At 37.0% G+C, this 24,935-nt stretch overlaps 1 protein-coding gene across 2 annotated transcripts in view; it reads right to left on the reverse strand.

Annotated features, from left to right (window-relative positions):
• Nucleotides 1-3,705: 3,705 nt before the first annotated feature.
• Nucleotides 3,706-24,935, reverse strand: part of STRN (striatin) — a 109,811-nt gene continuing 88,581 nt past the window's right edge. For both annotated transcript variants that reach the window (XM_070476830.1, XM_020890041.2), the window contains 4 exons: nucleotides 24,012-24,152; nucleotides 7,105-7,212; nucleotides 5,960-6,046; nucleotides 3,706-5,872 (listed from right to left, as the gene is read on the reverse strand). In XM_070476830.1, coding sequence (XP_070332931.1) covers nucleotides 5,703-5,872; nucleotides 5,960-6,046; nucleotides 7,105-7,212; nucleotides 24,012-24,152 — 506 coding nt within the window. In that variant the 3' untranslated portion in view covers nucleotides 3,706-5,702. The remainder of the gene's footprint in view (nucleotides 5,873-5,959; nucleotides 6,047-7,104; nucleotides 7,213-24,011; nucleotides 24,153-24,935) is intronic.

Consider the following 24,935-nt stretch of genomic DNA (forward strand, 5'->3'; position numbering starts at 1 on the left):
ATCAAGTTGTATTAAAGTATTTTAACTGCAAATCCACTAGATTCCAGATCTGACAAATATTTCAATTCATGAGACACCTATAGCACATTATCTATATTTGTACACTTTATTTAAAAACAAATAATACACTTAGAGCCACCAAAAAAGGATATCTTAATTAGCTTATCCATATCCTGAATTTACAAGAGAAACTTCTTGCACCACAAAAATTAGCATTTGGATTAATTTACATTAATTGATATTATACTTAAATTTTAAAATACCTGAAGATCAAACAATCTGGCTCAGGGCTCACCAGTTAGAAGGGAGAAGGGTGTGGAGAAAAGGAGCTGTTTAGGAATCTGAACTGATGCCCTGAGGTCAGCTCTAGTAAACTGAACTTGAGAAACATAAAACAAGCAGTGGATTACAGGATTACAAAGAAGTGGTTCTTCCTAAAAACAAAAAACAGGTGTTAGATTATAGAGTTGGGATAGGTATAAAGGATATCTCTTAATCTGGATTGGAAAAAAGTTACCAGGAGAAGGGGGCTGCACTTGTTTCTCACAGGAGGTAAATTTCAGCCAAACAATGAGAACAAAGTGGGGAGGGTGGAACGCCGTAGACTGAAGGCTTTCTGAGTGCTGATAATACCAAATCTAGCAGCTCTCTACAAGCCAGCTAAAATATCATCCTCTGGGAAATTTTCAGAGAGGAGCTAAGACCAACCAGGGAAAAATCATTCTACATTAACAAGGCACTCACTGGTTCACAGCCTGCTAAAAACCCAGGCAGACATTAGAGTTAACCTGAAATAAAATGAACTTTCTAATTTGCATCAGAGGGATGACAGGCATGTGGTCCCAGTTAAATCAAATCTAAAGCTTGACTAGCTAAGATCCAGAAAATTCTGACCCTTAAGCACCACTTCAGGAATACTGCTAGAATAAGTAAGTGGGATCTAGAGATCTGTGTTTGGCTTTATATTTGCTTTTTTTTTTGATTAAAAAAACAATGCAGTCTGTTTGTGAACCGACTTTGTGAAGCTGGTGTCCCTAGTAATGACACTGAGATCCAGCTGGCTGATGGATATACGGCCAATTAAAAAACTTTCAGGAGCAAAAGTCAAATGATTCAAATCATCTACAAAGGACCTGACCCTTGTTTTTAAACACAGATATGTTAGTTTTCTGGACCTTCCTCTAAAATGAATTTAAGGAATTGATACATTTCATAAAAATATACATATAATTTCTGTCAGCTACTGCTTTTGTAACCTGAATCCCAGTGTTAAACAAAATACTGCAATTATAGAAATAACTAAACAAATAACACAGTAAGAGAGACAACTTCTGTGTAAATAAAATGAATGATTATGTACTGAATAGCCTTGAAACAGCTTTCAAAGAAAAAAGTAAGCTGAAGAAAATTATACTTGGAGCTCTTTTCTCATGTAAATCAGTAACAACTTGGCTCTTGGTTGAAAACATCACATAGACATATACTAACCAGAGATTATCTCCAGCTCACTATCAACATGGATGACAAATTTTAAGCAGTTCTTTCAAAAGAAAATCAAAATTAATTCAAAGCCTTTCAATCTGATTTGTGACATCTTTGTTCAATATAACTTAAATGACATAGCCTGAGAAAAGCACCAACACAGATTTTTTAAATTGCATCCAACCATTATTTTCGATGTCATGAAGATTTACTTGAGTCAAAAATGGCAGCAATGACAAAGAGGTAGATATGAAAGATGCCATTTAAATACTATTCTTAGGTGGAATTTTAACTAGTTCAGGTGTTTAATTTAAAAACAATTTTTACTAGCTAAATAGTCATCATATAAGAATTTCATGACATGCTCTTGTGTAAAGGGGAAATACATGAACTACTAAAAAAAAAATGAGCCTTTAAAAATTACATTTACTTAGCTAACATTAATGAGATCCTGTAATTTTGATGAATCAGTAATTTCTCCTTTTACCTGAACTTGATTTATAATGAAATAATAATTATTTTATTCTCTACTGAAATTTCTAGGAATTCACATTCATAATTCTTGGAAAGTACTTATGGTGCTCAGAAGAGCAAGAAGACAGCGCATGAAATGTCCCCTGAAGTCCTAAAAGTTTTACAGACACATTAAAAAGACACTGATGGTCACAAATCAGGACCTTCATAGATGGGCACTCTAACAACATATCACACACACACACACACACACACACACACACACACACACACTCTCACACCTCTTCCCCACAAAACAACTCAATCCTCATCCTCACTGTAAGGCTGAATTTGTATTTTTTTTTTTTTAAAGGCACCTCTCTTTCTCTAGCTATTGCCTTCTTGATGGTATCGGTTTTGTCAAAAATCCTGAATGCTCAATGGAAATAGTTCAGTACTGAGAATGGAACATTTTTCAATTCACATTTGAATAGCCAGGTTTTCTTACATTTAGATTTTAATAAACTAGAATGACAGTCTTTAAAACAAGCATGCTAGCCTATAATGAATATCATATATACAGTAATTTAAACATTTAGAACTATATATTATACTGCAAAAGCAAATAGCACAACACTCATCATACTCGTCATTACCTGCTGTGGACACTACCTCCAAAAATGAAAATACAAAACAGTAAAATGCACCTATGGTTTTATATATATATATATATATATAATATATATAGTCTATATATATATTATATATATCCCCACAATATATATAATATATATTTATAAAATATACATACATTTTAGACATTTTCAAATAAATCTTCATCATTATCTCCAAAAGAAACTTATAGCAAGAACACTGAAGGAATGAAACTCAGATAAACAAAAAATTTCTCACAAAGTTCATTATCAGTGATACAGCTCAATTTCCCCTCTTTTAGTCATAACTAAAATGATTATAAAAGCTAAATACTTTGCATAACTAATTATTCTGTTTAATGGCAAAAATTGCTAAACGTGTTCAATAGAAAAATACTGAAGGTCATTATATCACTTATGTTAAATATCTGTCTATGGTTTGAGTAGCAAATGAGCTCCATATGACAGATGAGTTTCGAGAAGGGTGCTGCAAGCTCCCAGGGATGTACCCACAGCATATGAAAATAAGGCAGGGACCCACATCATCGGCTGATTTTCATACTCTTCCAATACATTTCATCCAAAATATTTACAAATAAAGCACTATGAAAGCATTTCAATCATTGTTCAAATCTGGGATTTGTTCATTTTGTCAATTTTCACTGAAGTTTTGATAGGCTGAGGGAAAAGTCAGACAAACACACACACATATAGATGCTTCTATCTGGCTGGAAGACAGCTTTGGCTCATTTCTAGGCTGAGATCCTAACAGTGCTAGTGGAGAAGAAATCCCTGTTTCTGGGTACCACCTCCAAGAGTACACACAGCACTGGCTTTCTAAGGAACTTTCAACAGTTCCATCATTTGCGCTACAGTCTACATATCTCATGGCTGTTTTCCACTTACTAATAGAAAAATTTCAACCATGAGACCTGAAATGCAGGTGAAGAGAGTGTCTTAGTTTTGAGAATTCCAGTTGACAGAAGTAAAGCAGGCACTGAACACCCTGGAAGGTAATTAAAGCAATAATTGGTAGAACAATAGCTTGTAATCATCCATCACAAACAAGCCAATTAAGAGCACCTGACTGAAATTTTCCAGTACCCTTCTACAAATGTTAGGTCAGTGATATCATTTATTTACTTTGTGAAGAAGCCAAAAAGGAATCACTAAACACAACGTGGAATTCTATACCCGCACAGGAATATAAACATTTACCTGGTAGCTCATGTCCAGGTCAATTCACTTGAATATACAAAGCAGTCCCTTGAGCCCACTGTTAAGCACATATGAAATGACAAGGTAGCTGTGTCAAAATAAAGTGTATCTGTGTATCAACCAGGAAAATTTAACAGAGGTCCTTAAAGAAAACCTGCCTGTATACAGCTGAATTCTCAAGGCAGATAAGCAGAAATTTTAAAGAAAAATTGTCAATTAATATCCACACTATCATGTTAATACTTCTTCAGGGAGTAGATGTAGGTATAAGAAGTGCCATTGCTATGATAATGGAATATGTGGGCATAGGAATGTAGAAATTACATCTGAGAGCGTATTAAAAGTACATTTTGCTGAAAATTTGGGAATTAGTAACATTTCTGACTTCCAGATTGGTCTCTGCCATATTGGGCAAATAAGAAAGTGCATGAGGAAGAGGGGAGACAGCTGCAGGGATAAGGTCTACATACCATGTCCAGACAGTAGGGTCATGTAAATCCCAAGAGCTGACCGTATGTGAGTCATTGGTAAGGTGAGCTCAGAGAACCCTGGGCCTTCAAGACATGGTTTTCCCCAGAAACAATATTGACTCACTGCCCATTAAAACATGCTATGTATTCCAATGAAACACTGGAGGTGGGGTAAGGCAAGGGAAAGAGAGAGAGAACCCTCTAGCCAATATTATACACCAAACTATTCCATCCAGATTTCCAAGAGGTTTTACTTCTTGGAGATATTAATAACGGAACTTCTGGGGCACAAACATTTGCTTTATTTAGTAATTCTGCAAAGGCAGCTGCCTGAGAGTAACCATACCCTTGGACTATTAAAACATAATAATTATGAACTATTTTTGGTAGGTGTCAGATAATTTTAATATCAGAGACAAAGAAGAAAGAAATCATGTGAAGCATGGTTATGTGGGTTCTGGTGAGTAGTTGCAAGTAACTTCCAGGTTTTCAATCACTAAAAGGTATGATTTCATCAATATGAAATAATCACTCTGATACTATAAATATCACATGAATAAAGTGAAATTTAAAATTAACAGAAATCATTATAAAGATACGTCCTGCTTGCCATTAAAAATAAACAGAATCTTAAACCTGAATAAGTTAAATTCTTTAGTAAAAGCAGACTCATATCAACTATTCTTCATAATGGTGAGTATTTTTGACAGCTAAACTTTAGAATGGTACCAAATCTATTTTCAAAAATGTTAATACAATATAGAAATCTGCTTACAAACTAAATATTTGTTTAGCATTTCTGAATAATAATATATTTAACATATTATTGCATTTTTTTCCCTCTAATAAGTAAAATGTTTTGCCAGGTGCTTTATGAGAACAGTTGAAAGGAGAGCTAAATTAAAAACTCATTTTAACACTGTCTGGTCATTATGCACATAGGGGTTAGTACAGTAGATGTGATAAAGATTACTGTTTTAACTATCTAACATGTTTAACAAGATTTCTCAGGGGAGAACTAGGTTTAAATTGCCATTCTTCCTCTACTCATTCCCAGGAATCAAGCTTTTCAATTATCCCTTATAATATGCCCTATTAACTCAATAGGGACAAGCTAAACCTATGTTTGTTCTTCGCTCAGGCCTGCCTAGCGAATTAGAACAACCTCAGAAATAAAAGCTCCTGTTTTGGGAAAATTTTTAAAGTTTTCAGGCTCACAGATTCAGCTGAGCTTGCAGCAACCTGAACAAACCTTAGTTTTAGAAAACAGTGTACGAATTGCAAAACTATACTTTAACAAATGTTCTCTGTGCTCCTTCAGCAGAACATAAGGGCTGGATGGGTTGACTCTTGCCCTGGTCTTCTGTATCTCTTTTGTGCAGTTGATTACTTATAAACAGCTAGAAGGTGAAGATGATGCATTGTGTCATACAAAGACTTTAGCCAGTGCATCCGCCCCAGCACTGGCTATATAGCATTTGGATGGGTGGAAAGCTACATCATGAATTGATTCTTCAAACTTTTTCCGATGAGCCGTGAACTCTTGGATACACGTCTTACTTTCTAGGTTCCATAAACGTATTGAACAGTCATGACCTATATTAAAAGAAAAGAAATTAAGAGAAAAATTACATTAAATGTGAAAACAGTAAGAATAAATAAATAAATCAAAGCTGTACTTACTGCCAGACATTAAGTACAGGCCATTTGGATCAACTGCTAAACTTGTAACAGCTTCTAGGTGGGCTACCATCGAGTGGATCAGTTTGCCTTTGGAAAAAGAGATTGTTACTCTTTAGTAATAGTTTTTTTCATCCAGAATACCAGTCAGCTACCACGCTGTACTGGCTCCACCAGCCACCCCTCTCTGCATCAAAGACTTTCCCAACTGCTAAAACAATGCATGTCTCCCTCCTTGCTCTAGCCATGGTGATGATGAGAAACAAAAGCTCAACTTTCATATTACATTTTTGTCTTTCACAATATGGAAGTCAGTAATTTGTACACAAATATTCCCTTAAGCCATGTTCATTAACTAAAACTCAGACATTATTAATCACTAACTTTGCATCCTTAAGCTACAAGCAAATTATGGGTTGTGGAAAGAGAAGAAGAGATTGCGACAAAGACAAAGGAACAGAAAATCTGGCCACAGTTTTGGTGGAAATGGTATATGGAAAGATATTAAAAATACTAAATTATTCATCAATTGCAGCTAAACAAACTTAACAAAAGTTGACAGCAGATTCTCAAGTAAATATGGCTACTTTTCTCCCAATCAGCTCTTCATGCATTTCCTTTAGACTAGTGAAAAATAACCTAATAAAAATTGGGAAAGCTTCCATACCCCAATGCAAATCCATCAGGACCAAATAATCAGTATTATAAAATAAAAATAATTAGTCCATGGAAAAACAAATCAAATGACTCAGGGGTTTTCCATCTGTAACACTAAGGATCTTAAAAAATTAAACAATTTTAAACAAAATATAATGATCATATGCCCATACTTCCAACATGTTTCTACTTTTCCACAATATATTAACATTTTATTGCTGGTATATATCTGAATAAATTTTTCATTATGTTCTGAGTAATAACCTTAGTCTAGGGCCAAAATATAGCACCTATTTACTATTAAATAAACTAAGATGATCCCATATGCGATCATGAACACTGATTCTTTGCAGAGTTAGATGAAGTAAAAACAAATGATCTGGGAGAGAATCTGTGTTTCAGTGCCTATTCCCTGACCATAAAGCCACCGACAGACACCAAAATTAGTTATGATTTTTTTTCAATAATAATCAATTTAAATATATTCTTACCTGTATTGTTATCATAGAATTTGATGTGCCTGTCTTCATGAGCAGTGATGCTGATGGGAAGAGTGGGGTGACTGATGACTCTATTTATTTGGCAGGAAGAGTTGGCTGCTAAAAAGAAAAAATTAAAGAGCAACACAAATTTTTCAAAGCTACCATTTCTTCACACAAAAAAGAACTGAACATAAGCGCCTGGAAAAGTAGATGATGGACTTTTAATTTGTCTTTAGTTCATTTATTCTGCAACTGTGTTCGTAACTGTGATGTTAGGAAATGAGACTCGTCTGAGAAACACTCTACTGACAAATCTAGAAGTAGTTGGAAATTAGAATTTCCTTTCCACCACCTGCTCTGTAGGGATGCCACTGAGAAATTAGCCCAGAGCCATGGGCATCTCTCATTTGACAGTGGTCTATGATACTTCTGCCACTTTCAGAAAATTCCATCATTATTTCATGTGGATAATTTCCAAATTTAAATCTCATCTTTGTCTAGACACAGAGCTCTTTATCACATGGTCATTATCAAAAGATAAACATGACAAAGGGAGATTCTTAACTCTTCAGTCTTCTCTTTCTCATCAAAATAGAAATGGTCGTCAATTGGTCATCAATCTACCATGTATGGAATCTGAAAACAGCATCCTAACAGTACTCTTTGTACACTATTTAATAGTTTTCAAAGAGATCTTAATTATACATGCACACTGAGACGGGCGGGCCAATTGTCATTATGTCCTTAACCTAGTGAATGAACTGAGGTGCATAAAACAGCTGTTATAGCCCCCAAAATCATGGTAACAAAGCCAGTACCTATATCAATGCCTACTCTACCCAAACTAGATGACTCATGCAAATCAGGGAACTGTTAAAAAAGGTACCTACACTATCACAAGTTCCTCCTGAAAGTCTTTAATCAAATGGAAATCAATTATGAAAAACTTATGTTTAGTGATTTTTGTTACCATACTTTTGATAAGGAAAAGTCTACAAAAAGATAACACTAATTTAAGATACATCAAAGTTAAAATAATTATTATATTAATATCAGGGTATTGGAAGAAGGAATGTCCTTACAGAGTATATATTGGGGCAACCAGCAAATTTGAGTGCAAATAATAACTCATACAATAGCATTTTGTCATTGTAAATTCCTTGATTTTGATAATGTAATATGCTGCCAGAGAATGCCCTTGTTCTTAGGAATTACATACCAAAGGACCTAGGGGTATAGGGATATACTGTCTCTTAAGTGGCTCAGAATTTTAAAGTACACACACATGCACAGAATGACAAAGTAAGTGTGACTAACATGGCAAAAGGTTAAAAACTAGTGAATCTGGGTGAAGTGTGACCAGAAGTTCTTATACCATTTTTGAAACTTTTCTTTAAACTTAAAACTTCAAAAATAAAGTGTTCTTAAATTTTTTTAAATCTCAGAATAAGTATCATGAAGTTATACTCATAACAGAAAATACAGGAGGAGGAGCCAAGATGGCGGAGGAATAGGACGGAGAGACCACTTTCTCTCCTACAAATTCATCAAAAGAACATTTGAATGCTGAGCAAATTTCACAGAAGAACTTCTGATTGCTAGCAGAGGACATCAGGAGCCCAGAAAAGCAGCCCATTGTCTTCGAAGGGAGGTAGGACAAAATTTAAACGACAATAAGGGAGTCGAAAGAGCTACGCACAGAGACCCGTCCCGGGAAGGGAGTCTTAATAGAGGAAGTTTCCAATCACCAGGAAACCCTCTCACTGGCGGGACTGGGGGAAGTTTTCGGCACTGTAACTGGGAGGAAAAATTAAACAAGGCCCACAGATTACGTGCCTAAAAGCAACTCCCAGCAGAAAAGTACCCCAGACGCCCGTACCCGCCAGCAACAAGCGGGGCGGAACGGAGAGGAGCGGGCGGCATTGCTTGGGGTGAGGTCCGGCCCGAAGACCCTGAGAGCAATCGGAGGGAGCTTTTTTAAACTGTGGGATAGCAAGGGACAAAATTAACCGGCCCGAACACACTGCCGGCGGTTCGCAAAACAAAGGGACTGAGAATCTCCAGAGAAGAGCCGGCCCATCCCCGCTGGAGGTAGGAGGCAGGGGGGAGGGGAAAAGGGCAAACTCAGCCCCTGAGAAGCCACCCCCTCCCACACTGCAAACAGGCCTCCGGGTTCTAGCTAAAGACTTCCTGAGACCCGACTGGCGGTACGTGCTGGGGCCGCGGAGGGAAAAAGCGCGCCGTACCCGGGGAGAGAGGGCGCCCAAACCTCTTGCTGCCTGGGCCGCTCGCCGCGGAGGGAAAAGGCTCGCCGCGGAGGGAAAAGGCGCGCCGCACCTAGGGAGAATACGCCCAAGCCTCTGGCTGCCTGGGCCGCTCGCCGCGGAGGGATAAGGCATACTGCACCCGGGAGAGTGCGCCCAAGCCTCTGGCTGCCTGAACCGCTCAGGCCGGGGAAGGCACAAAACGCAGGAGCAACCGAATCTGCGCTTTTGTGGAGTACCCGAAAACTGGAACCGCACTCAACGCAGGGCCCGCTCCATATAGAGCAGCCGGGAGCCTGAGCAGTGTAGACGGCGAAAGCACAGACACCAGTGAGCGGGGCAAACCCAGTGTGGCCGGAACACGGTGAGCGCTATCCACACAGAGCGGTATCTGTCTGCAGCGCCCCGCCCTCCCCGTAGCAGGACTGAACTGAACTAGAGAACCTAAATAAGAGATCACCTCCGCCCGCCTGTGTCAGGGCGGAAATTAGACACCAAAGAGACAGCAAACAGAAGCCAAATAAACAAAGGGAACCGCTTCAGAAAGGACCGGTGCAACAGATTAAAATCCCTGAAGGTAACACCGGCTACACGGGAAGGGGCCTACAGATATCGAGAAGTGTAAGCTGGAAAGAGGAGCTATCTGAAATTGAACTGAACCTACGCTGACCTTAACAACCTCAGAGAAATTCCTAGATATATATGTACATTTTTTTTTAAATTTAAAAAAAAATTTTTTTTTTCTTTCCCTTTCTTTTTTTTTTTTTTTAAATTTTTTATTTTTTCTCTTTCATTTTCTTTTATAATTCCCTATTACTCCCCCATTACTCCTCAACTTTCATTTTCATATATTTTTACGATTTTTTTATTTGGGGGGAAAAAAAAAATTTTTTTTTTCTTTTCCTTTTTTTTTTTTTCTTGTTTTTCTCTCCTATTTCCTTTTAGAGTCCTCTAATACTCCTCTATTATTCCTTAACTTTCATTTTCATTTCACTATAGCCACAAAAAAAAAAAAAAGAGAGAGAGAGAAACCCTATTTTTAAACTGAACTTCATATACAGTTCTAAATTTTTTTGTGTTTTTGTTTTTAAATATTGTATTTCAAAGAGTCTAACCTCTACACTAGATTTTCAATCTTTGTTATTCTCCCTCAGAACACCTCTACTTCCTCCATTCCCCTTCTCTTCCCAATCCAACTCTGTGAATCTTTGTGGGTGTCTGGGCCACAGAGAACACTTTGGGAACAGATAACTGCGTAGATCTGTCTCTCTCCTCTTGAGTCCCCTTTTTCTCCTCCTGCTCACCTCTATCTCCTTCCTCCCTCTCCTATTCTTCATGTAACTCTGTGAACCTCTCTGGTTGTCTCTCACGGTGGAGAATCTTTTCACCATTAACCTAGAAGTTTTATTATCAGTACTGTATAGTTGGAGAAGCCTTGAGACTATTAGAAGAATAAAACTGAAATCCAGAGACAGGAGAATTGAGCCCAAATCCTGAGAAAACCAGAAAACTCCTGACCACACGGAACATTAAGGAATAAGAGACCATCCAAAAGCTTCCATACCTACACCAAAACCAACCACCACCCAAGAGCCAATAAGCTCCAGTACAAGACATACCACGCGCAAATTCTTTAGCAACGCAGGAACATAGACCTGAGTGTCAACATACAGGCTCTCCAAAGTCACACCTAACACAGAGACCCATCGCAAAGCTCATTACTGGACACTCCATTGCACTCCAGAGAGAAGAAATCCAATTCCACGCACCAGAACGCTGACACAAGCTTCCCTAACCAGGAAACCTTGACAAACCAATCGTCCAACCCCACCCACTGGGTGAAACCTCCACAATAAAAAGGAACCTCAAACCACAAGAATACAGAAAGCCCACTCCAGACACAGCAATCTAAACATGATGAAAAGGCAGAGAAATACCCAACAGCTAAAGGAACATGAAAAAAGCCCACCAAGTCAAACAAAAGAGGAGGAAATAGGGAATCTACCTGAAAAAGAATTTAGAATAATGATAATAAAAATGATCCAAAATCTTGAAAACAAAATGGAGTTACAAATAAATAGCCTGGAGACAAAGATTGAGAAGATGCAAGAAATGTTTAACAAGGACCTAGAAGAAATAAAAAAAAATCAATTAAAAATTAATAATGAAATAAATGAGATCAAAAACACTCTGGAGGGAACCATGAGTAGAATAACAGAGGCAGAAGATAGGATAAGTGACTTAGAAGATAAAATGGTGGAAATAAATGAAGCAGAGAGGAAAAAAGAAAAAAGAATCAAAAAAAATGAGGACAACCTCAGGGACCTCTGGGACTATGTGAAACGCCCCAACATTCGAATCATAGGAGTCCCAGAAGAAGAAGACAAAAAGAAAGGCCATGAGAAGATACTCGAGGAGATAATTGCTGAAAACTTCCCTAAAATGGGGAAGGAAATAGCCAACCAAGTTCAAGAAACCCAGAGAGTCCCAAACAGGATAAACCCAAGGCGAAACACCCCAAGACACATATTAATCAAATTAACAAAGATCAAACACAAAGAACAAATATTAAAAGCAGCAAGGGAGAAACAACAAATAACACACAAAGGGATTCCCATAAGGATAACAGCTGATCTATCAATAGAAACCCTTCAGGCCAGAAGGGAATGGCAGGACATACTTAAAGTAATGAAAGAGAATAACCTACAACCTAGATTACTCTACCCAGCAAGGATCTCATTCAGATATGAAGGAGAACTCAAAAGCTTTACAGACAAGCAAAAGCTGAGAGAATTCACCACCACCAAACCAGCTCTTCAACAAATACTAAAGGATCTTCTCTAGACAGGAAACGCAGAAAGGTGGTATAAAAGTGAACCCCAAACAACAAAATAAATGGCAACGGGACCATACCTATCAATAATTACCTTAAATGTAAATGGGTTGAATGCCCCAACCAAAAGACAAAGGCTGGCTGAATGGATACAAAAGCAAGACCCCTATATATGCTGTCTACAAGAGACCCACCTCAAAGCAAGGGACACATACAGACTAAAAGTGAAGGGCTGGAAAAAAATATTCCACGCAAACGGAGACCAAAAGAAAGCAGGAGTCGCAATACTCATATCAGATAAAATAGACTTTCAAATTAAGTCTGTGAAAAGAGACAAAGATGGACACTACATAATGATCAAAGGATCAATCCAAGAAGAAGATATAACAATTATAAATGTATATGCACCCAACATAGGAGCACCGCAATATGTAAGGCAAACGCTAACGAGTATGAAAGAGGAAATTAATAGTAACACAATAATAGTAGGAGACTTTAATACCCCACTCACAACTATGGATAGATCAACTAAACAGAAAATGAACAAGGAAACACAAACTTTAACGGACACAATGGACCAGCTAGACCTAATTGACATCTATAGGACGTTTCACCCCAAAACAATCAACTTCACCTTTTTCTCAAGTGCACACGGAACCTTCTCCAGAATAGATCACATCCTGGGCCATAAATCTAGTCTTGGTAAATTCAAAAAGATTGAAATCATTCCAGTCATCTTTTCTGACCACAGTGCAGTAAGATTAGATCTCAATTACAGGAAAAAAATTATTAAAAATTCAAACATATGGAGGCTAAACAACACGCTTCTGAATAACCAACAAATCGTAGAAGAAATCAAAAAAGAAATCAAAATATGCATAGAAATGAATGAAAATGATAACACAACAACCCAAAACCTATGGGACACTGTAAAAGCAGTGCTAAGGGGAAGATTCATAGCATTACAGGCCTACCTCAAGAAACAAGAAAAAAGTCAAATAAATAACCTAACTCTACACCTAAAGCAACTAGAGGAAGAAGAAATGAAGAACCCCAGGGTTAGTAGAAGGAAAGAAATCTTAAAAATTAGGGCAGAAATAAATGCAAAAGAAACTAAAGAGACCATAGCAAAAATTAACAAAGCTAAAAGCTGGTTTTTTGAAAAAATTAACAAAATTGACAAACCATTAGCAAGACTCATTAAGAAACAAAGGGAGAAGAATCAAATTAACAAAATTAGAAATGAAAATGGAGAGATCACAACAGACAACACTGAAATACAAAGGATCATAAGAGACTACTACCAGCAGCTCTATGCCAATAAAATGGACAACTTGGAAGAAATGGACAAGTTCTTAGAGAAGTATAACTTTCCAAAACTGAACCAGGAAGAAATAGAAGATCTTAACAAAATGATCACAAGCAAGGAAATCGAAACTGTAATCAGAAATCTTCCAGCAAACAAAAGCCCAGGACCAGATGGCTTCACAGCTGAATTCTACCAAAAATTTAGAGAAGAGCTAACACCTATCTTACTCAAACTCTTCCAGAAAATTGCAGAAGAAGGTAGACTTCCAAACTCATTCTATGAGGCCACCATCACCCTAATTCCAAAACCAGACAAAGATGCCACAAAAAAAGAAAACTACAGGCAGCAATATCACTGATGAACATAGATGCAAAAATCCTTAACAAAATTCTAGCAAACAGAATCCAACAACATATTAAAAAAATCATTCATCATGACCAAGTGGGCTTTATCCCAGGAATGCAAGGATTCTTTAATATCCGCAAATCAATCAATGTAATACACCACATTAACAAATTGAAAGATAAAAACCATATGATTATCTCAATAGATGCAGAAAAAGCCTTTGACAAAATTCAACATCCATTTATGATTAAAACTCTCCAGAAAGCAGGAATAGAAGGAACATACCTCAACATAATAAAAGCTATATATGACAAACCCACAGCAAGCATCACCCTCAATGGTGAAAAATTGAAAGCATTTCCCCTGAAATCAGGAACAAGACAACGGTGCCCACTCTCACCACTACTATTCAACATAGTTTTGGAAGTTTTGGCCACAGCAATCAGGGCAGAAAAAGAAGTAAAAGGAATCCAGATAGGAAAAGAAGAAGTGAAACTCTCGCTGTTTGCAGATGACATGATCCTCTACATAGAAAACCCTAAAGACTCTACCAGAAAATTACTAGAGCTAATCAACGAATACAGTCAAGTTGCAGGATATAAAATTAACACACAGAAATCTCTTGCATTCCTATACACTAACAATGAGAAAACAGAAAGAGAAATTAAGGAAACAATACCATTCACCATTGCAACAAAAAGAATAAAATACTTAGGAGTATATCTACCTAAAGAAACAAAAGACCTATACATAGAAAACTATAAAACACTGATGAAAGAAATCAAAGAGGACACAAGCAGATGGAGAAATATACCATGTTCATGGATTGGAAGAATCAATATTGTCAAAATGGCTATACTACCCAAAGTAATCTATAGATTCAATGCAATCCCTATCAAACTACCAACAGTATTTTTCACAGAACTAGAACAAATAATTTCACAATTTGTATGGAAATACAAAAAACCTCGAATAGCCAAAGTAATCCTGAGAAAGAAGAATGGAACTGGAGGAATCAATCTGCCTGACTTTAGACTCTACTACAAAGCCACAGTCATCAAGACAGTATGGTACTGGCACAAAGACAGAAATATAGATCAATGGAACAGAATAGAAAGCCCAGAGATAAGTCCACGAATCTATGGTCACCTTATCTTCGACAAAGGAGGCAAGGATATACAATGGAAAAAAGATAACCTCTTTAACAAGTGGTGCTGGGAAAACTGGTCAACCACCTGTAAAAGAATGAAACTAGAACACTTTCTAACACCATACACAAAAATAAACTCAAAATGGATTAAAGATCTAAATGTAAGACCAGAAACTATAAGACTCCTAGAGGAGAACATAGGCAAAACACTCTCCGACATAAATCACAGCAGGATCCTCTATGACCCACATCCCAGAATTTCAGAAATAAAAGCAAAAATAAACAAATGGGACCTAATGAAACTTAAAAGCTTTTGCACAACAAAGGAAACTATAAGCAAGGTGAAAAGACAGCCCTCAGATTGGGAGAAAATAATAGCAAATGAAGCAACAGACAAAGGATTAATCTCAAAAATATACAAGCAACTCCTCCAGCTCAACTCCAGAAAAATAAATGACCCAATCAAAAAATGGGCCAAAGAACTCAACAGACATTTCTCCAAGGAAGACATACAGATGGCTAACAAACACATGAAAAGATGCTCAACATCACTCATTATCAGAGAAATGCAAATCAAAACCACAATGAGGTACCATTACACGCCAGTCAGGATGGCTGCTATCCAAAAGTCTACAAGCAATAAATGCTGGAGAGGGTGTGGAGAAAAGGGAACCCTCTTACACTGTTGGTGGGAATGCAAATTAGTACAGCCACTATGGAAAACAGTGTGGAGATTTCTTAAAAAGCTGGAAATAGAACTGCCATTATGACCCAGCAATCCCACTTCTGGGCATACACACCAAGGAAACCAGATCTGAAAGAGCCACATGCACCCCAATGTTCATCGCAGCACTGTTTATAATAGCCAGGACATGGAAGCAACCCAGATGCCCATCAGCAGACGAATGGATGAGGAAGCTGTGGTACATATACACTATGGAATACTACTCAGCCATTAAAAAGAATTCATTTGAATCAGTTCTAATGAGATGGATGAAACTGGAGCCCATTATACAGAGCGAAGTAAGCCAGAAAGATAAAGACCATTACAGTATACTAACACATATATATGGACTTTAGAAAGATGGTAACGATAACCCTATATGCAAAACAGAAAAAGCGACTCAGATGTATGGAACAGACTTGTGGACTCTGGGAGAAGGAGAGGGTGGGATGTTTCAGGAGAACAGCATTGAAACATGTATATTATCTAGGGTGAAACGGATAACCAGCTCAGGTTGGGTACATGAGACAAGTGCTCGGGCCTGGTGCACTGGGAAGACCCAGAGGGATCGGGTGGAGAGGGAGGTGGGAGGGGGGACTGGGATGGGGAATACATGTAAATCCATGGCTAATTCATATCAATGTATAACAAAAACTACTGTAATGATGTAAAGAAATTAGCCTCCAACTAATAAAAATTAAAAAAAAAAAAAAGAAAGAAAATACAACTATGTACAGTTAAAAATAGCTCCAATATTAGTCAACTCTACCAGATTTTCATATGGTACCTAGAAACATGACCTCTTAAAAGCTGAAAACAGTCTTTTTTCCAATGCTGACAGCAGGTGGCCACCCAGTCTGTTATCTATGTGCACAATAAAAGTCACCTGACCATGTGGAATGAACTCTGGGTTGGCTACACTCATTTTAAATGGTCCTAGAAAAAGAATTTAGATTCAAAATTCATACTATGGATGCCTTTTCCACCAGAAATAACACACCATTGTGCAATATCCTCTGTAAGGTCTATCAGGAGAATAACAACAACAACAAAAATACTTTAAGTAAAACAGCCCATATATCTTGAGAGAGAGGTTTCTGAGAAGAGCTTCAATTACTTTGAGATCTGGAAAATGAGTATGATAGAAATCAGGCAAAAGAAAGTTCTTATTTAATAATACTTTTTAAGGAAGTTTCTCCACTTGATGGTAAGTCAGATAAGTAAAAGTCAGCAAACGCAAAGAACACTAGAAATAAAGACCTACCAGCCATTATTTGAACAATGAACCTACAACAATCCTCCAAATATTTATTTATATTCAGCTTGCGACTGAGAAATGGATTCACAAATACTCAATTACCTCTTTCAACTACCTTCGACTTAATCAAGCCCGATCATCACTGGCAAGAAGGCAGGTAATTTATTCAGATTCTAAGAACAAACATCTTTCATCCTTCTAAATTATACAAAATTCACTTTTAGCTTAAAACATATTTGGTGTGAACTTCAATTTAAAAAACACCTACTAAATTCCATAATACAATAACACAGTCAAACATAAACAGCTAAGGGGCTACAGTACTCACAGTAGAGAACAATAAGTGTGTTTCACATAACTCTAAAGTAATCAAATTGGTAATTTAGGAAATGTCAGGATGTATCATCATAATCTAAGAGTTATCACTTATTCCATGAATGCTGCCTTTTTTCAAAACGTTCTTGGGAGTCTTCTTCAGAAAACGCTTCTAGTTTCACTCCAATCCCAAAGAAAGGCAATGCCAAAGAATGTTCAAACTATCACACAATTGTACTCATCTCACACACTAGCAAAATAATGCTCTAAATTCTCCAATCTAGGCTTCAAATGTACGTGAACCAAGAACTTCCAGATGTTCAAGCTGGATTTAGAAAAGGCAGAGGAACCAGAGATCAAACAATCAAATGCTGGATCATAGAAAAAGCAAGAGAGTTCCAGAAAAACATCTACTTCTGCTTTATTAACCATGCTAAAGGCTTTGACTGTGTGGATCACAACAAACTGTAGAAAATTCTTAAAGAGATGGGAATACCAGACCACCTTACCTGCCGCCTGAGAAATCTGTATGCAGGTCAAGAAGCAACAGTTAGAACTGGACATGGAACAATGGACTGGTTGGAAATTGGGAAAGGAATATGTCAAGACAATATATTGTCACCCTGCTTATTTAACTTATATGCAGAGTACATCGTGCAAAATGCTGGGCTGGATGAAGCACAAGCTGGAATCAGGATTGCTGGGAGAAATAACAATAACCACAGAGATGCAGATGACACCACCCTCAGGGAAGAAAGCGAAGAGGAACTAAAGAGTCCCTTGATGAAAGTGAAAGAAGAGAGTGAAAAAGTTGGCTTAAAACTCAACATTCAGAAAACGAAGATCATGGCATCTGGTCCCATCACATCATGGCAAATAGATGGGGCAACAGTGGAAACAGTGGCTGACTTTATTTTTCTGGACTCCAAAATCACTGCAGATGGTGACTACAGCCATGAAATTAAAAGATGCTTGGTCCTTGGAAGAAAAGCTATGACCAACCTAGACAGCATATTAAAAAGCAGAGACGTTACTTTGCCAACAAAAGTCCATCTAGTCAAAGCTATGGTTTTTCCAGTAATCATGTATGAGTGTGAGAGTTGGACCATAAAGAAAGCTGAGTGCCAAAGAATTGATGCTTTTGAATTGTGGTGTTGGAGAAGACTCTTGTGAGTCCCTTGGACTGCAAGGATATCAAACCAGTCAATCCTAAAGGAAATCAGCCCTGAATCTTCACTGGAAGGAATGATACTGAAGCTGAAGCTCCAATACTTTGGCCACCTGATGGGAAGAACTGACTCACTGGAAAAGACCCTAATGCTGGGAAAGACTAAAGGTAGTAAGAGAAGGGGACACAGAGGATGAGATGGTTGGATGGTATCACTGACTTGATGGACATTAGTTTGAGCAAGTGGTGATGGACACGAAAGCCTGGCATGCTACAGTTCATGGGGTTGAAAAGAGTCAGGTATGACTGAGTGACTGAACTGAACTGATCAGGCAAAAAAGTCAAATGACTTTACAGTTAAACATCTTGGGGGGGAAATGGAATTTCCTAGCTCAGTTTATTCATCTAACTCACTGGACTTGAAAGTGGAAAAAAGTGAAAGTGAAAGTGTTAGGTCTTTCAGTCCTGTCCTACTCTTTTTGACGTCATGGACTATAGCCTGCCAGGCTCCTGTGTCCATTGAATTCTCCAGGCAAGAATAACAGAGTGGGTTGCCATTTCCTTCTCCAGGAGATCTTCCCAGCTCAGGGATCAAACCTGGTCTCCTGCACTGAAGGCAGATTCTTTATCTGAGCCACCAGGGAAACCCTAGACTTGAGATCTTATTAATTTGTAGCAGTCATTAAAATCAACATTTATGCTGAGAACATTCAAAGAATTGATGATAATCTCTGAAGGAAATTTTTTAAATGTTTAAAACCTTCTTAACTTCATACTGGTTTTTCATCTTACTATAGTAGCTCTAAGTCATATATCTAAGCACTATTTTAAGTTTACTTAAAGTCTAAAATATATTTCTTGGCAAAAAGAAAAAATTTATTTTCCTATTCCATAAACTCAGTTTTTACTTTTTTGTCTCTTTTACATCCAAATAGTTAAAAGCTCCATTCAAACCTACCTCCCTAAATAATTCTTAAAGGATACCAGCAGAAAACAAAGAACAACAGATTCGAAAGAGAAAATGAAGAAAGCCAAAATGGAATGAAGGAATTTTTTGAGAGAAAAAGATAAAAGGGAGAGGAGACAGTCACATATATTCACGCACATGAGCACACTCATTATGGTAACCATTTTTAAAGCTAGTTCTCAGATTAAAACAACACTGTACGTGTATGTAGTTTTATCAACTGCAGCCTAAACTTACTGTTTGTTTGAAGCCTAAAGGCAGAAAATAAAGGTTATAAAAGGCAAAACTCCAAAGGATTCTGCATTATCTTCTTCACAATCTGAGTAATTATTTCCTGGTTTCCTGTATTCAATAAGAAGATTCAGATCTGGGATTCTGAGAGGCACAACTTGATCTGTTTTCTAATCAGTACTGAACGGTGTCATTTATGAAAAGAAGCTGATTTTAAAGATAAAATTATGAGGAGGGAAGGGCAATACAGGAGTAGGGAAGTACAAGGTACAAACTATTAGGTATAAAATAAGCTACAAGGTTATACTGTATAACACGAGGAATACAATCAATATTTTATAATTATAAGTGGAGAATAACTTTTAAAAATTGTGAATCACTATACTGTATACCTGTAACATATAATATTGTATAGGAACTATAATTAAAAATATAACTATGAAAAATACATTTCATGGAGAAGGAAATGGCAACCCACTCCAGTATTCTTGCCTGGGAAATTCCATGGGCGGAGGGCTGGCGGACTACAGTCCATGGGGTCACAAGAGTCCAACACGACTTAGCTACTAAATAACAAGGTATTTCTTCCCCGAATTCCTGCTATTAATCACTCATAATTAAACAGTTCCTCGTGTGCGTTAGAAGTAGTTGGAAAAGCCTTGACCATTTTCCTACATGAGATATATCTGAATAATTAATGGAGAGCTGTTTCAGGAATAGTTAACTTTTCGTTAGAACACGAAAAACCTGTTGGGTGTTTTGAAATAAGATATTTATTTGTAAATGATTATTTTAATATTCAGTATATATAGCCTTGAAAAATAATAGCAGTGAAATCTCTCAGGGTTTCATTGTATAAACCTAATCAGAACTTGTGTTTGTCAGAATTCCACAAAATTTTTAGTGTGTTGATTGGATTTAACTAACGTGCTTATTTAGAATTCTAGTAGCTTTGGCAGGGTTCCAGCTCTGAAGCAGAAAGTGTATTTTTACCCCCAATTTGTGCTATTTAAGAACTGTCTTGAAGTAGCATAACTAGAGATTTGAAAACAATCATTGTCACCTTCACATCTGTGTCTGCTGTACCTCTTTGAACAATCTGGACTCTTGACACTTGGTAAATCTCTGGGGATGGTTACCTGATGGCATTTGGTGCTATGTAAACCAAGGGCATTTTGGGGGTGGCATTTCACTTGTTAACTTCCTTTACTGAGGTTGAATTAACACATTCAACCATGATGCAAAGTAAAACTCACATATAGACATGAAATTAAATATTACATGAAAGTTAAAGCATACTTTATAAATTATTGAGTTTTATCTGTGTACAGTTATTTTTAAATAAATATTTAATTTTGTTTTTTAAAAAAAAGAAAAATACATTTATTTTATACAGGCATTGCATATAATATTTTGCTGTGCTTTGCAAATATCATGCTTTTTAACAAGTTGAAGGTCTGTGGCAACTCTGTATTTAGCAAGTCTATTGGTTCCATTTTTTCAATAGAAATTTGTTCACTTTGTGTCTATGTCACATTCTGGTAATTCTTACAGTATTTCAAACTTTTATATCTATTATTATTAACAATAATATTAATTGTTATTATTTGTTACAGTGATATGTGGTTTCTAATCCTTGATATTACTAATATAATTGTTTTGGGGTGCTATGAACTGCACCCATATAAGATGGTGAACTTGATAAATACTGGTCGGTTGCTCCACCGACCAGCTGTAAAACCCCATCTCTCTCCCTCTCCGGGGAGCCTTCCTAAGTCTCTGAAGCACAAAAATATTGAAATTAGACCAATCAATAACCCTACAATGACCAAGTGTTCAAATGAAGGAAGATTTATACACACTTCTCACTTTAAATCAAAAGCCAGAAATGGTTAAGCTTAGTGAGGAAGACGGGTGGAAAAGATAGGCCGAAAGCTAGGTCTTTAGCTCCAAACAGTTAGCCAAGTTGTGACTGCAAAGGAAAAAGTTCTTCAAGAAAATTAAAAATGCTACTCCAGTGAAAACATAGATGATAAGAATGCAAAACAATGTGGAGAAAGTTTTAGTGGTCTGGATAAAAGATCAAACCAGCCACAACATTTCCTTAAGCCAAAGCCTAATCTACAGCAAGGTCCTAACTCTCTTTAATTCTACAGAGACTGAAAGAGGTGAGAAGCTGCATAAGAAAAGTTTGAAGCTAGCAGAAGTGGGTTCATGAAGTTTAACGAAAGAAGCTGGCTCATATAGAACAGACTTTTGGACTCTGTGGGAGAAGGCGAGGGTGGGATGATCTGAGAGAATAGCATTGAAACATGTATATTATCAAGTGTGAAACAGATCGCCAGCCCAGGTTGGATGCATGAGACAAGTGCTCAGGGCTGGTGCACTGGGAAGACCCATAGGGAAGGGATAGGGAGGGAGGTGGGAGAGGGGATCAGGATGGGGAACACATGTAAATTCATGGCTGATTCATGTCAATGTATGGCAAAAACCACTACAATATTGTAAAGTAATTAGCCTCCAACTAATAAAAATAAATGGAAAGAAAAAAAAAAAAAAAGAAGCTGTCTCTATCACATAAAAGTGTAAAGTGAAGTAGCAAGTGCTGATATGGAAGCTGCAGCAATTTATCCAGATCTAGCTGAGATAATGAATAAAGGTGGCTACACTAAATAACAGATCAATGTAGACAAAACAGCCTTCAATTGGAAGAAATTGCCACCTAGGACTTTCATAGCTAGAGGGAAGTCAATACCTAGCTTCAAAGTCTCAACAGGCTGGCTCTCTTGTTAGGGGTTAATGTAGCTGGTGACTTAACAGTGAACCCAATGCTCATTTAACATTCTGAAAACTCCATGGTCCTTAAGAATTATAATAATCTACTCTGCCTTTGCTTTATAAAGGGAACAACAAAGCCTGGATGACAGCATATATGCTTACAACATGGTTTACTGAATATTTTAAGCCTACTCTTGAGAACTACTGCTCAGAAAAGAAGATTCCTTTCAAAATATTATCGTTCACTGACAATGTCACCCAAGAGCTCTGATAGAGACGTACAAGATTCATGCTTTTTCATGCCTCATAACAAAACGTTCATTCTACAGCCCATGTATCAAGAAGTGATTTCTACCTTCAAGTCTCATTATTTAAGGAATCCATTTCTTGAGGCTACAGCTGCCATAGATAGTGATTTCTCTGATGGATCTGAGCAAAGTCAACTGAAAACCTTCTGGAAAGGATTTACAATTCTAGATGCCATTAAAAGTATTTGTGATTCATGAGAAGCAGTCAAAATGTCAACAAGAACAGGAGTTTGGAAAATGTTAGTTCCAACCCTCATGGATGACTATGAGGGGTTCAAGACTTCAGTGAAGGAAGTTTTGAATATGGTGGAAATAGCAAGAGAACTAGAATTAGAAGTGAAGCCTGATCATGTGACTGAATTGCTGCAATCTCATGATAAAACCCATGATGGATCAGGAAATGCTTCTTATGGATGAGCAAAGAAAGTAGTTTCTTGAGAAGGAATGTATTCTTGGGGAGGATGCTATGAAGACTGTTGAAATGACAACAGAGATCACATAATTATATAAATCTTGTTGATCAAGCAGTGGCAGGGTTTGAAAAGACTGACTCCCACTCTGAAAGGAGTTCTACTGTGAGTAGAATGCTATCAAACATCCATGCATGCTATAGAGAAGTTGTTCGTGAAAGGAAGAGTCAATTGATGCAGCAAACTTCACTGTTGTCTTATTTAAGAAACTGCCACAGTCACCCCAACCACTCTGATCAGTCAGCCATAAGCATCGTGGTGAGACCCTCCCCCAGGCAAAACTGAAGGCTCAGATGATAGTTAGCATTTGTCAGCAACAAAATATTTTTAATTTAAGGTATGTGCACACTTAACACTCTCTAGTATAGTGTAAACATAACTTTAATATGCACTGGAAAAACAAAAGCTTTATGTGACTAACTCTATTGTGATATGTGCTTTATTTCGCAGGTCTGAAACTGAACCTACAGTAACTCCAAGATATGCCTGTATTTAGAATAAATGTTATTTTCTTCAAATAGAACTGAAAACTAAACAATTGGTATAAAATTAAACTTGACTTCTCTTTAGAATAGATCAAATGCTACTTCAACCAGTGAACTTATAAATGTGAATAAACTTAACCTAAAGACTTAAAATCAACTATAAATCATTATATCCTTCACATATAACTGTGATCTTGAGGCAGAACACTTTATAATGACAAGTATTTTTCATTGTTGACTCTAGTAATTCTAATTTTGATAACACTAAAAAATTGATCCACATACATACTACTTTAAATTGGCATACATACTTGAATCTAGGTTGGATTCTAAAGTGAGAATGCGTTGCTGTGTTTCCATGTTAAAGATGCTTGTGTATCCCTTGCTGAATGATGCTACCATATGGCTTGGGTCACTGCTCACCAGATCCACAGAGGCAGGGACTCCCAACTCTATAAGTCAAACATATTGGAAGAGAATGTCAGTCAGGGTATACTTTACAATATGTTTCAAATACAGCAGAACAAGCAACCATGTAAGAAGAAAACAAAGCTCATTAGCTCTTTTAGTCCTAGTTTGTTTTACTATCCTTACTTGTTTACCACATCTTCTACCAGTCACTCAGCTACTGTATTTACTGAATCCAAGCCTTTATTTAGGGATAAATGGAAAACATATGGACTACAAATTTTTCTACTTCCATCTCAAATCAACCTGAGGTTTAGAGTGGCATCACGAGAATTCTTCATTTTAAAAGCCCATCTAACTTTAGTGAGTTACTAGGAATTCTAATTCACTAAAAATACGGAATTCAAGAAGCAAAATTTCAAATTGCTATTTATTGGTAGAGTCATAAAAACAGCAAATGCAGGCAACTCATCAAAACCTAGGCACAAGTTATGGCAGCTCACGAATAAAGAAGACAATTTTATTTATCATTTAGAATAGGGTAAAACTTGGTTAAAATCTGGAACTTATTTGTAAACATTAAAAATGAAATTCTATGTATACATGATCATAATCTGATTTTTAAAATCTGGTTCAAAATCTAAGTTAAGTAAACTAACAATTCAAAAATGTGTATCTTCCAGAAGAAGATACATTAATGGACAATGAGCAGACAAAAAAAGTCCTCAAAATAGCCACCAAAGAAATACAACTTAAAAAGGCAATGAAATACAGCTGCACACACCCATCAAAAAGGCTAAAATTAACTACACTATCAACAACAAATG

Source organism: Odocoileus virginianus, chromosome 2, assembly GCF_023699985.2.
Source record: "Odocoileus virginianus isolate 20LAN1187 ecotype Illinois chromosome 2, Ovbor_1.2, whole genome shotgun sequence".
In the NCBI taxonomy this organism is placed as follows: domain Eukaryota; kingdom Metazoa; phylum Chordata; class Mammalia; order Artiodactyla; family Cervidae; genus Odocoileus; species Odocoileus virginianus.